Raw genomic sequence first — 12,049 nt, 5'->3', positions numbered from 1 at the left:
CCACTCCAGTGTTCTTGCCTGGAGAATCCCAGGGACGGGGGAGCCTGGTGGGCTGCTGTCTATGGGGTCGCACAGAGTCGGACACGACTGAAGCGACTTAGCAGCAGTAGCAGCAGAGGCAGCCCCAAAGACCTAGAATTCCCTCAGGAGGATCCTTGTTACCCTCTGTCCAGCACCACAGCCCGAGGAATGCGACTGACCCGCGGACAGAGTACCCGCAGGGGGAAAAGGGCCTCTCCCAGCCTGCAGCTCCCGGGGCTGTATCCCCACCCTCCCGCGCTGCCCGCCCGGCTCCCCCGGCGCGACCCACCTGCCCCAGCGGCAGCAGCAGGACAGCGCGGCCCGAGCCAGCCGGCCGCACCGGCGGGATGGGGAGGATCGCGGGACCACTCGGGACCGGATCTTCGGCCGGCTCGGGGCTGGAGGCCCGCCTGCGAGCCGAGGTCTTCAGTCTCTGGAGCGCCGCGTCGCCGGACACCAGACAGCCGCCCTGCAGCCAGTCCGCGCCGGCTGCCTGGGCCTGCAGCAGCCGTCGCCGAAGCCGCCTTCGGCTGCGCCAGCGCAGGTTCCGGAGCCGGCGGCGGGGCCGGCGGCTGAGGATGAGCTGGGGCCGGGCCTTGCGGGCCCGCAGCCACGTGTGGCGGGAGGGAACCCGCTTGAGCAGCAGTAAGGAGTCCGCCATGCTGGCTGCCGGGGCCGGTCGCTCGAGAATCTCGCGAGATCCCAACGCTCCGCCCTGCGGCCCGTCAAGGGTCTGGAAGGTGCGGGCGCTCTCTGCCGGCAGTCTTGGCGGCGCACCCTGGCCTCCGCAGGCGCAAGTGTGACTCAGGCCCGCTGGAGGTGGTGAAACCTAGGGAAAGCCTGGGCGACACCCGGCAAGGCAGTCCCAACGAGAGCCCCATTTACATTATGCAAAAGCCTCACCCCGGCTGCGTGGAGAGGGAAAGTCAGATACCCCAAGTCCAGGGCCACCTCTCCGGAAATCCAGCTAGGATTTTCCCGACCCCTCCCCGCTCCGCTCCCCGCGACTGAAAAAGCTCCAGGATTGACGTTTTAAACAAAACCTGTCTATTTGCATACCCTCTGTTTGCATGCATTTGTCTTTGAGCTGAAGGGACCGACTGTGTTTAAGGAGGCGAAATGGGGACGATTTACTCAGAATTTCAATTTCAGGAGACTGAGGATTGGAGTGGGTCACAAGTATAACTCAAAGCCTTGTCTCGTTCGGTAAACTGAGGCCCAGGTAAACGGTTCTAAAACCTGCAGCTCGCTGAGAGCAACCTTTCACACTCTGTTCCTCAAGTCCCTCCCCAAAGAAGCTGACCCCCCTCAAATCCCGTTCTGAACCAGGTGATGCCACAGGCACCAGAGCAAGGACAGAACCCACAACCGTCCAGAGGAAGGGTCAGTGGGTGCCACCTGCTTTGCACCTGTGCCTTTACCCTGCCCAGTTCCTGAGGAGGACCGCAGGCCCGGAAGGCAGAGGCAAAGAGCCCTACAACTGGGCTCTAAGCCCGCCCCCTTTCATAGGCATGAGACTGGGAAGCATCTGGGCAACTGCTGACCATTCTGTTTAAACGGCCCAACCTGGTCACAGGGCGTGGCGTGGCCATGCCAGGCGCGGGGCTGTCTGGCCAGCATGTCACTCTGGGGGGTGCGCCTGGTCGGCCTGCAGCTCTCCCTCTCCTGCTGTTGGGCTTTCAGCTGCCACAACACCCCGTCCTCCCCCGACTTCAGCCTCCCTGGGGATTACCTGCTTGCAGGCATGTTCCCTCTCCACAGTGCCCTTCCAGAGGCGAGAGGAAGACCCACGGTGACTTTCTGTGACAGGTGAGTGGGGGGGACGTCAGTAGAACTGTCACGTGGGGGGAGCCTGTGCCTACAGGTCCTCTGCCAGCCTGCCTCTGCAAGACCTTGTGGGTTCTATCTCTGGAGTGACCATCTGGACTGCCTCCAATCCCTACCCAACCCACAGCCAAGCCACCACCTTTAAGGGCTGGCTAGCCTTTCCCTGGCACTTTTAACACATTCTTTTGTCCTGGCTGTTAAGCGTCCTTTGTATTATAATTCCAGGTCAGTTGTTTCCTGGCTTTGTAATGTAACTAGAGAGCAAAGGTTAAGCAAGGGCACCTTTCCCTCTTCCATCTCCTATCCTACCCCAATCCTCCCCAGTTCACACTCCTTAGTCTCTCAGATGGCAAGTATGGTTCTCCAGGGGGAGAGAAGTGGGGACATATAGCAGAAGATGCTTCAGTAGCCTGAATGACTTTGGTTGGTGCCTTCCTGAAGTGGACAGTCTAGGTAGAAAAAAAAAAAAAAGCAACTGCTTTTCTTATAAAGGGAATAGTATTAGATTCGGTCAGCTCGAGGATGTCTCATGGCTCAGTGGCCCAAAATGTAGCATACCTGACAGCCAGCCTGGGAGGAAGATTCTAGAAAGCCTGGCGTGGGAGGACTGGCCCAAAGAGCTACAGTTGGGAGCCTGGGAAGAGGAAATTTGAGGGAGGAGGAGATACATGAAAAACCAGGTTCAGGTGACTGAAGGGCTGTCGCGGGCAGGAGGTACTACGCTTCCTTCCAGTGACTCAAGGACAGAAGTGGTAGGAATGATGGGGGAGCCTCCCAAGAGGCAGGGAGGCTGGGAAATGGAGCAGGCTGGCACACTGCTCAAGCAGAGCTGAGTCACGGCCCTAGTGTGCCCGTGTCTGTGTTTCCCAGAGAGGCCATGAGGAACACAGGCCCCCACCACAATCACGAGTGTCCCAGTGAAAGGTACTAGTTAACCGGGTATAAGCGTGTACTGTGGTTAATTTCATGTGTTAACTTGGCTAGGCCCTGTGGTCCAGGTGCTGATTAAACACCAGTCTAGATGTTGCTGTGATGTGGTTAACGTTTTAGCCGTGGTTAACATTTAAATCAATAAAGCAGATGCTCTCCATAGTGTAGTTGGGCCTCACCTAATCAGTTGAAGGTCTTAAGAGAAAAGATGGAGATCCCGAGGAAAAGATAGTCCTCTCTTTTGTTTGCGCTCCCTCTCTCTCTGTGTATATATAGCTGGCTAGCTAGCTAGCTAGATGTATACATATGTGTCTCATCTTGGTTCTGTTTCTTTGGAGAACCCTAATATAGCAGATATCTCTGCTACAGGACTTGGGAGCCCTTTGATCCTAATATGCTTTGGGGGGGGCATGGTATGTATACTTTACCAGTTTGCCCCCTACCTCTCCCAAGGCCTGTCAGCAGAACTGTGTGTGTGGTCCAGGACCCATGTTGAGGTCATGGTTGTAGGGGCTGCACAGATGACCTCAGAGGTTCCTTTCTACCCCCAAGCCTAGGGTTCCAGGAGACCAGAGGTTCTTAGCTCTCAGCCTGGCTTTCCCTACAGGTCCAACAGCTTCAACGGCCATGGCTATCACCTCTTCCAGGCCATGCGGTTCAGCATCGAGGAGATAAACAACTCCACTACCCTGCTACCCAATGTCACCCTGGGTTACGAGCTGTACGATGTGTGCTCAGACTCAGCGAACATGTACGCCACGCTAAGCATACTGAGCACATTGGGGAGGCACTATGTGGAGATCCAGGGAGACCCTGCCCACTTTTCCCCTGCGATGGTGGCGGTGATCGGGCCTGACATCACCAAGCACGCTCTTACCACTGCAGCCCTGCTGAGCCCCTTCCTGGTGCCCCTGGTAAGCTGGAGCCCTAACAGTTCACTCATCTCCCCTCCTGGTGAGTCCAGCGTGGGCTGGGGTGGGTGTGCAGGAGCTGCTGTGCCCAAGGTGAGTCTGGACTTCAGGACCTCCTGGGCAGTCACTGCTCTTGAGTCACTCATCTGGAGTTCCTTCTTCTCTAAGTGCTGCTTCCGAGATCTCCCTGCTTCTGTGCTCACCGGAAAGTCCTTTCTCCTTGGAAACCTCTGCTCGTCTCTCTCCTCCTGCTGTCCCATCACCCCACAGGCTTCACATCTACCCCATCCTCCTCCTCCCGTCCGTTCCTCCAGGCTCAGGCTCAGCTGTGTGGTGCCCTCCCCTCCTCTGCTCATCAGCCTCTCCAGGGCCTCCTCCTCTGCTGACACACTTGCCCTGTCCCCCTCCATCCTCCGGGCACTTCTCCTCAGCCTGGCTGACCTCCCCTTCCAAGGAGACTTCTCTGCAGCCTCTCCATTCCTGCTTGCTTCTCTCTTTGCATTTACTCCTCCCTCCATGGCCTTGGGCTCTGTCCTTTGAGCAGTGCTTGAAGGTGATGACTGCAGGTTGGGTAGGGGTTGGAGATGGGTCAAGTGACCACCCCAAGGCAGAACCAGCAAGGTCTTGCTGAGAAGGACTGGTGGAGGGCCACTAGGTCTCCAACCCATCTGACCATTTTGACACTTTCCCCCAGCATTTATGACCTCCCCCTTTTCCCTTGTGCCACTTCCTTCTTGGTTTCCTTTAGGGAATTCTGTGCCCCGCTCCATTCCCCCCAAGAAGGAGGTGACTGTCTAGGACACACCCCTCCCCTTCTCAGGAAAGCAAAAGGCCCTGGCTGAATTCCCATCTCCACCTTCCATCTCCACTCCTGAGAACCAGCTTTGTCTCCAGAGCCTCACCCAGTGCCTCCACTTAATGGAGCCACCAGGGCCCCAAATGAACTTACCTACCTCATAACAAAAGCCTCTTGTCTTCCTACATCCCCTCCCCAGCCTGTCTGGCAGAGTGACTGTCTCCAAGGAAGCCAGTGCCCGCTGCATTCCCTTCTCTGCTTCCACGTCTAGCCCATCACCACGGCTTCTGCCATGGGGCCCTCTAACCACTGCCAGGTCCATCCCTTCCCTATGGCCACTGCCCCAGCTTTAACTGACTGCAATCCTCTCCCATCTAGATGATTCCATCAGTTCCTTGGGGTTCTGACTCTGGCCTTGAGCCTTTTCTAAACAGGTTCTTCATTGATCAGAGATACACTCCTACAAGTTTGATGTCACTTCGCTGCCTAAACCCTGAGGGGCTCCCTGTGGCCTTGGGGTAAAGCCCTAGCACCTCAGCTAGGCTGAGTAGGGGCTAAGTAGGGGCTAAGGCTTCCTGCCCTGACAGAATACACAGGCTCATGCTCTCCTTCCTGGATCTGCCCTCCAGCTTTCCAGCTGAGTGGAAGTCCCTGGAGGGCCCCACACATATACTATTTCACTCCCTGCTTGCAGGTTGCATTCACTTTGTCCACAGGCCAGAGTCTCCTTCCTCTCCCAGAATTCTCTCTGGGGACCTGCCCCCTTATCCATGGGTAACTTAGCAGTGCTCTGCTTGAGACCCCCGGCCAGGACCTCATCTCCATTCCCCCTTCTCCCTCCCCTCCCACTCCTATGTCCCTGCACCAAGAACAGGGCTGGCCCTGGGGGGCCCTCAGTCGAGGCTGATGCCACTGAACTTGAACTCCACAGGTCAGCTACGGAGCCAGCAGCATGGTGCTCAACGCGAGGCGGCTCTACCCCTCTTTTCTGCGCACCATCTCTAGTGATAAGCACCAGGTGGACATCTTGGTGCTGCTGCTGCAGAGGTTCGGGTGGGTCTGGATCTCCATCGTGGGTGGCGAAGGTGACTACGGGGAGGTAGGGATACAGGAGCTGGAGTACCAGGTCACCCGGCAGGGCATCTGTATTGCCTTTAGGGACATTGTGCCTTTTTCTGCCCGACCGGGCGATGAGCGGATGCAGAGCATGATACGCTGCCTGGTCCAAGCCAGGACCACCGTTGTAGTGGTTTACTCCGGCAAACAGCTGGCCAGGGTGTTCTTTGAATCCGTGGTGCTGGCCAAACTGACTGCCAAGGTGTGGATCGCCACAGAAGACTGGGCCATCTCTAGTCACATCAACAGTGTGCCTGGGATCCAGGGCATCGGCACAGTGCTGGGCGTGGCCATCCCGCACAGGCATGTCCCTGGCCTGAAGGAGTTTGAAGAGGCCTATGTCCAGGCCGACAAAGGAGTTCTCAGGCCTTGCCCCCAGGGCTCCTGGTGCAACAGCAACCAGCTGTGTACAGAATGCTGGGCTTTCACGGCACAGGCAATGCCCACGCTAGCAGAGTTCTCCATGAGCTCTGCCTACAACGCATACCAGGCTGTCTACGCTGTGGCCCATGGCCTCCACCAGCTCCTGGGCTGCTCCTCTGGAGCTTGTTCGAGGGGCCGGGTCTATCCCTGGCAGGTAAGGCACTTACCGGCCACTGGCACCCACTGTCTGCCTTCCTAAGGCAGGCAGTGTGGTTACTCTTCAGCTACCCTAAATGCTGGGGGTGGGGGGCAAAGGGTGACCGCTAGAGGCTGATCCCTTCTCTGAGGCTCCCTTTGGTTTTCTCTGAGCTGTGGCTCTACCCACCCACCAGGCCTGGGATCCAGGGCTTGAAAGCTCTGGAAAGGGCTGCCTTCTTAGAGACTTCTCTCACTCAGGAGGCTGGTTAGGAGGGTCAAGGGGCCTTCTAGGAGGGGAGGTGGGCTGAGGAAGGGACCAGAACTTCCAGGCAGGCTGAAATGCCCCAGGTAGAAGCTCAGCAAGGCCCCATGCACTTGCTTCCTGGGCCATCTGGGTCTGGAAGGACGCAGGAGGAGCAGCCAGTGTCATTGGCACCAGCTCCGTTATCCCCGTTTGTTTCAGCTTCTGGAGCAGATCCGCAAGGTGAAGTTCCGTTTACACAAAGACGCTGTGACATTTAATGACGATGGCAATACCCTCAGCAACTATGACATAATCACCTGGGACTGGAGCGGCCCCAACTGGACCTTCAGGGTCATCGGCTCCTCCTCTCCATTTTCAGTGTTGCTGGACATAAATACGACCAAAATCCGGTGGCATGGAAACGACAACCAGGTAACAGGGACGTGGTCACTCACCAAGTGACTGCCTGATGGGCAGCCTGGGGGCAGTGCTGACAGCTCACACAGAACATGAGGTTGGATCCCAGGTACCAGGCTGCCCTGCCAGGGAAGCTCCCAGGGCTCAGAAAGACAGATGCCCAGTTGCTGCTGGTTCACATGACCAAGCCGTCTGCTCTGGGAGTGAGCTGTGAGGGCAGATGCCCAGAGACCCCGTTTTCCATCCCATGTGTGACGGTCCCTTGACATGAGCATCTCCACGTGGCTGCAGAACACCATGGCTTCTTGCAGGTGCCTACGTCTGTGTGTTCCAGGGACTGTCCTGAAGGCCACCAGAGAGTGATCACAGGTTTCCACCATTGCTGCTTTGAGTGTGTGCCCTGTGAGGCCGGGACTTTCCTCAATAAGAGTGGTGAGTGACCAGTGATGAGTGGGTGAACCACCAGCACTCCTAGGGTCTGTAGAACAAATGGAAGTGCCTCCCTTGGGCCACATGTGTGCAGAGCCAGGGTCCTGGTCACTTTCCTGCCAGTTAGGGACAGTTTGGAGGACACCTTCCACCAGACGTAAGTTCTCATCAAGCAGAAAGAAGCAGTTGAAGGCCTCATATCTAGCTGTGTTCTTTTTAAGAGAGCTCCAAACCAGCACCTAGAGAGACAATTTTATCCTAAACTCAGCATCTTTATCCAAACAGATGTGAGTTTCATTCCCTTTGTACCCTCCCATATTGTCCTTTTTTTTCTTTTTTCTTCCCATTTTATCTGTATGAAATCCCATTTATTGACCATATCAGTGACACCCACTGCCTTGAACAGCTTGGCTTGAATGCAGACACTAGCATGTCTGTGGCAGGACAAAAAGTTCTTCCATCCTGCGATGCAAGGTCAAGGGCAGAGGGCAGACAGAGGTAGCTAAGGGGCTCAGCCCAGAGCTGGACTCCAGGGGCCACATGCCTTCTTTTTACCATCTTGGTGGCAGTGGGAATGCATCTCTTCCATACTGAGGGAATCAACTCAACTCAGAGAAACCACAGAGTGCAGCTCAAGAAGGTGGATTTGGCTAGGGAGAGAGCCCTGGGAGAGATGAAAATGCCCTTCCTTTGGGGCTGGCTGCTTGCCCTGGATCACAGCCTCAGGGTGGTGCGGGCGGAGCTATAGGGTAAGGCCCTCTCTATGACCTCTTGGCTTGCCAACTTCTTCTGGGATCAGGAGTCACAGAACTGACCCAAATGTCTCCATGATCTGTAGTTCACACAGGCATATTAAGGAAACACATGGCCTGGGGGCTCTCATTCAGGGCTACCCTCATCTTGCTGGGCCTGGCAGAGCCCAGCTGCTGTGCTACAGCCCCACCAGCACCTTGCAGGGTTGTTGTTGTTGTTGTTGTGCAGTCACTAAGTTGTGTCTGACTCTTCGTGACCCTGTGGACTGTAGCACGCCAAGCTTCCCTGTCCTTACCTTCCTCTGTCTTTCGGAGTTGGTCAAACTCATGGATTCGAGGAGCCTGGCAGGCTGCAGTCCAAGAGGTTGCAACAGCTGGACATGACTTAGCAACTAATCCACCACCACCACGTCCATTGAGTCGATGATGCCATCCAATATCTCACCTTCTGTTGCCCCCTTTTCCTCCTGACCTCAATCCTTCCCAGCATCAGGGGCTTTTCCAATACAAGGGTTGTACAGCCTCCCTTTCCTGCTGTCCTCACCTGGCTCTCAGGAACCCTCTCCACCTTCTCTTCCAGATCCCTATAGATGCCGGCCTTGTGGGAAAGAAGAGTGGGCACCTGAGAGAAGCCAGACTTGTTTCCCACGCACTGTGGTGTTTTTGACGTGGCACGAGCCAGTCTCTTTGGTACTGCTGGCAGCTAATACGCTGCTGCTGCTGGTGGTGGCTGGGACTGCTGGCCTGTTTGCCTGGCACCTAGACACCCCCGTGGTGAGGTCAGCTGGAGGCCGACTGTGCTTCTTCATGCTGGGCTCCTTGGCAGGGGGGACTTGGGGCCTCTATGGCTTCTTTGGGGAGCCCACACTGCCCACGTGCTTACTGCGCCAAGGCCTCTTTTCCCTCGGTTTTGCCATCTTCCTGTCCTGCCTGACGGTCCGCTCCTTCCAACTTGTCTTCATCTTCAAGTTTTCTGCCAGGTTACCCACCTTCTTCCGTGCATGGGTCCAAAACCGTGGTGCTGGCCTGTTTGTGATGATCAGCTCAACAATCCAGCTGCTTATCTGCCTAATTTGGCTTGCAGTGTGGACCCCACTGCCGACCAGGGAATACAAGCACTTCCCTCAACTGGTGGTGCTTGGCTGCACAGAGGCTAACTCACTGGGCTTCATGCTGGCTGTTACGTACAATGGCCTCCTCTCGATCAGCACCTTTGCCTGCAGCTACCTGGGCAAGGACCTGCCAGAGAACTACAATGAGGCCAAATGTGTCACCTTCAGCCTGCTCCTCAACTTCGTGTCCTGGATCGCCTTCTTCACCATGGCCATTGTCTATCAGGGCAAGTATCTGCCCGCGGTCAACGCGCTGGCCATGCTGAGCAGCTTGAGTGGAGGCTTCAGCGGTTATTTCCTTCCCAAGTGCTACGTGATTCTGTACCGCCCGGACCTCAACAGCACCGAGCACTTCCAGGCCTCCATCCAGGACTACACCAGGCGCTGTGGTTCCACCTGACCACTGGATCGGGCGTGGTCAAGCCTGGCGGGGCGGACTCAGGGGCGAAGGTGGAACGGGGGCGTCCAGGACCTGAGTGTCCGGGAGGCTCCTCAGCCTTGGCGTGCGAAGTGTAAGCCCACGGGAGGGCTCAGTCCGGGCTGCGCCGGCTGCCAATAAAAAGATGAAATGTGTGTCTTCGTTGCGCTTCCTCTCTAGGGCGACGGTAGAGCGCTGCCTCTTCAAGCCTCAGGGCGCTGTGCGGCCCGGCTAACCGCAGGCGAAACCTCGGGACTCCCAGCAGGGCAAGACCGAATGGCCCGCTTGGCGTTGCTAGGCAACCCAGGGAGGCGGTCCCAATGCCAGGGGGCGGGGGGAACTGGACTGGTTCCGCCTCTCTCTCCATCCCATTGGCTGCTATCTATGTGGTACCGCCTCCAGGGGCCGGATTCGGAGGTAAAGGCCTGCGCCCCCGAGGCGTCCCGCCCAGGCCGGCGCGCCCTGACGTCACGTCCGGCGGAGGCGACGGCGGCGTCTCTGCACTTTCGCCGGGCACGTACGGCCGGGGGAGTTGGTCAGTGGGGTTGTGGGGGCTATCTGGCTCGGGGCTGGAGGGGTAGGCGTAGGGAGCATGGGCCAGGGTGAGGAGGTCGAGGGGCAAGGGACGAGGGAGGGGGCTCTGTGGGCCGCCGTGACTGCTGATGGAGTGTGACCGCAGCCGCCTTCCGCCAGGCTGCTCGAGACGTGTGGGCGCGGCGTGGGTTCCTCTCACCTGTCTGCAGCCGCTGTCCTCCCCTGCCTCCGGTCCTCTCGCTGTGCCAGGCTGATAGGTTCGCGCTGATTTAGCGCCTCTTTTCCCAAACTTTTGATTTCCTCCCACCAGCACCCTTTCCCGACTGTGTCCCCACCTAGTCCTCCAGCACCCCCGTCACCCACACTCTCTGCCCACCCCCGATATGGCCTGTTTGCTTGGACCCCGCCCCCAGGGAGGCTCTCAGTCTCTTCCCGCCTCAGCTTGCACCTTCTAACCTTGAACTAAGTCCTGGTTGTAATAAACGTGAAAGAATAGAGTCTGTCTCCCTCTACCCTGGTCTCAGCTCCAGGGGCTTTCTCTTGCTGCCTCTGGGTTGGACTGGTCAGTGTCACTGCCGTGTTTCTTCCCTTCAGAGGGACCATGGACGGCTCCTTCGTCCAGCACAGCGTGAGGGTTCTGCAGGAACTCAACAAGCAGCGGGAGAGGGGCCAGTACTGCGATGCCACCCTGGATGTGGGGGGCCTGGTGTTCAAGGCACACTGGAGTGTTCTTGCCTGCTGCAGCCACTTCTTCCAGAGCCTCTACGGGGATGGCTCAGGGGGCAGTGTTGTCCTCCCTGCGGGCTTTGCCGAGATCTTTGGCCTCCTGCTGGATTTTTTCTACACCGGCCACCTCGCCCTCACCTCCGGGAACCGGGATCAGGTGCTCCTGGCAGCCAGGGAGTTGCGAGTGCCAGAGGCTGTGGAGTTGTGCCAGAGCTTCAAGCCCAAAGCCTCGGTGGGACAGCCACCAAGTGGCCAGAGTGGGCTTGGGAAATCTGCCCCCCGGGATGTGAACAGCCACCTCAAGGAGTCTGCGGGTGTGGAGAAGGAGGAAGTTTCAAGGACTCTGGGTCAAATCCCCAGGGATCCGGAGCTAAGCGGTAGTCTCAGCCCCCAGAGGCCCCGGCTTGGCCTCCCTGCTCAGAGTGAGAGCCCGTCCTTTCTCCGTGGGAAACTCAAGCAGGCCCTGAAGCTCTGTCCCCCTGGGGACAAGGAGCCTGAGGATTGCAAAGTGCCCCCAAGGCCCTTCGAAGCTGAAGGTGTCCAGCTGCAGGGCGGGACTAATGAGGTACTGGGCTCAGGGTGTTGGAGAAGGGGAGATGGGGAGAAGGGACTGATACTTTTCAGGGGTAATCTGGACCCAAAGGTACAGTCTGTTTTGTGGGTTTAGAACAGGGTTTTTCCAAATATAGGGCTTCCCAGGTGGCGCAGTGGTAAAGAATCTGCCTGTCAAGGCAGGAGATGCGGGTTCAATCCCTGGATCAGAAAGATCCCCTGGAGAAGGAAATGGTAACCCACTCCAGTATTCTTGCCTGGGAAATCTCATGAACAGAGGAGCCTGACGAGGTACAGTCCGTGGGGTTGCAGAGTCGGACGTGATGTCTCCTAATGCAGGAAGCCAGCTCCATCCCACAGCCTCAGGCTGACCTTCCTGCCAGTTGTGTCTGTGGTTGGCAGCTTCTTGGGGCCGACGTGGGCGGCATTAGGTGTTTCCCCAGGGAAGTGAAATCCAGGTGGACCTCCAGTTACCCACATACAGAGCTCCTGCTCTCAAACCTGGGATTGGGATGTTGCTGCTGCCCTGGGACTTTGAAGGGAACAGGCACTGATGAAGGAACGGATGCTTCCGGTGGCAGGCCTGGGTTGGGACTTGAGATGAAACCAGATGGAGCTAGCCACCCTGTAGACCCATCCCCAGAACCACTGCTGATTCAGTTTGGTGACCTTGCCCCCTCCTGCTGCCTCTTCTGCTCTAGTG

At 57.4% G+C, this 12,049-nt stretch overlaps 3 protein-coding genes across 5 annotated transcripts in view; 2 read left to right on the top strand and 1 right to left on the bottom strand.

The window, feature by feature from the left end:
• The window catches only part of NOL9 (nucleolar protein 9), an 18,474-nt gene extending 17,792 nt beyond the window's left edge, over window positions 1-682 (bottom strand). The window contains exon 1 of the mRNA XM_010849948.1: window positions 311-682. Within this exon, the coding sequence (XP_010848250.1) occupies window positions 311-682 (372 nt within the window). The remainder of the gene's footprint in view (window positions 1-310) is intronic.
• Window positions 683-1,614: 932 nt separating this feature from the next.
• On the top strand, window positions 1,615-9,792 carry LOC104995893 (taste receptor type 1 member 1). The gene is made up of 6 exons (XM_010849947.1): window positions 1,615-1,830; window positions 3,386-3,692; window positions 5,417-6,178; window positions 6,626-6,838; window positions 7,135-7,255; window positions 8,585-9,792. Exons 1-6 carry the CDS (start codon window positions 1,640-1,642, stop codon window positions 9,514-9,516), a joined length of 2,526 nt encoding a protein of 841 aa, XP_010848249.1. The 5' UTR covers window positions 1,615-1,639; the 3' UTR covers window positions 9,517-9,792.
• Window positions 9,793-10,000: 208 nt separating this feature from the next.
• Window positions 10,001-12,049, top strand: part of ZBTB48 (zinc finger and BTB domain containing 48) — an 8,373-nt gene continuing 6,324 nt past the window's right edge. The window contains exons 1-2 of one of the 3 annotated variants that reach the window (XR_826115.1): window positions 10,001-10,069; window positions 10,663-11,359. Coding sequence is in view for 1 of the 3 variants with exons in the window: in XM_010849946.1 (XP_010848248.1) it covers window positions 10,670-11,359 (690 nt within the window). In the remaining 2 variants the exon portion in view is untranslated. Of the gene's footprint in view, window positions 11,360-12,049 lie in introns of all 3 variants that reach the window. The other 2 variants (XR_826116.1, XM_010849946.1) reach the window with 2 other exon arrangements.

This window comes from Bison bison, unplaced genomic scaffold, assembly GCF_000754665.1.
Source record: "Bison bison bison isolate TAMUID 2011002044 unplaced genomic scaffold, Bison_UMD1.0 scf7180017864289, whole genome shotgun sequence".
In the NCBI taxonomy this organism is placed as follows: Eukaryota; Metazoa; Chordata; class Mammalia; order Artiodactyla; family Bovidae; genus Bison; species Bison bison.
This window is presented reverse-complemented; position numbering and strand designations above follow the sequence as displayed.

Bases quoted from the DNA above. Each gene is read 5' to 3' on its own strand.
- LOC104995893 (XM_010849947.1), top strand. From the start codon at position 1,640: ATGTCACTCTGGGGGGTGCGCCTGGTCGGCCTGCAGCTCTCCCTCTCC. The intron at 3,693-5,416 runs GTAAGCTGGAGC...TGAACTCCACAG, and splicing joins GCCCCTTCCTGGTGCCCCTG to GTCAGCTACGGAGCCAGCAG. The intron at 6,179-6,625 runs GTAAGGCACTTA...CGTTTGTTTCAG, and splicing joins GCCGGGTCTATCCCTGGCAG to CTTCTGGAGCAGATCCGCAA.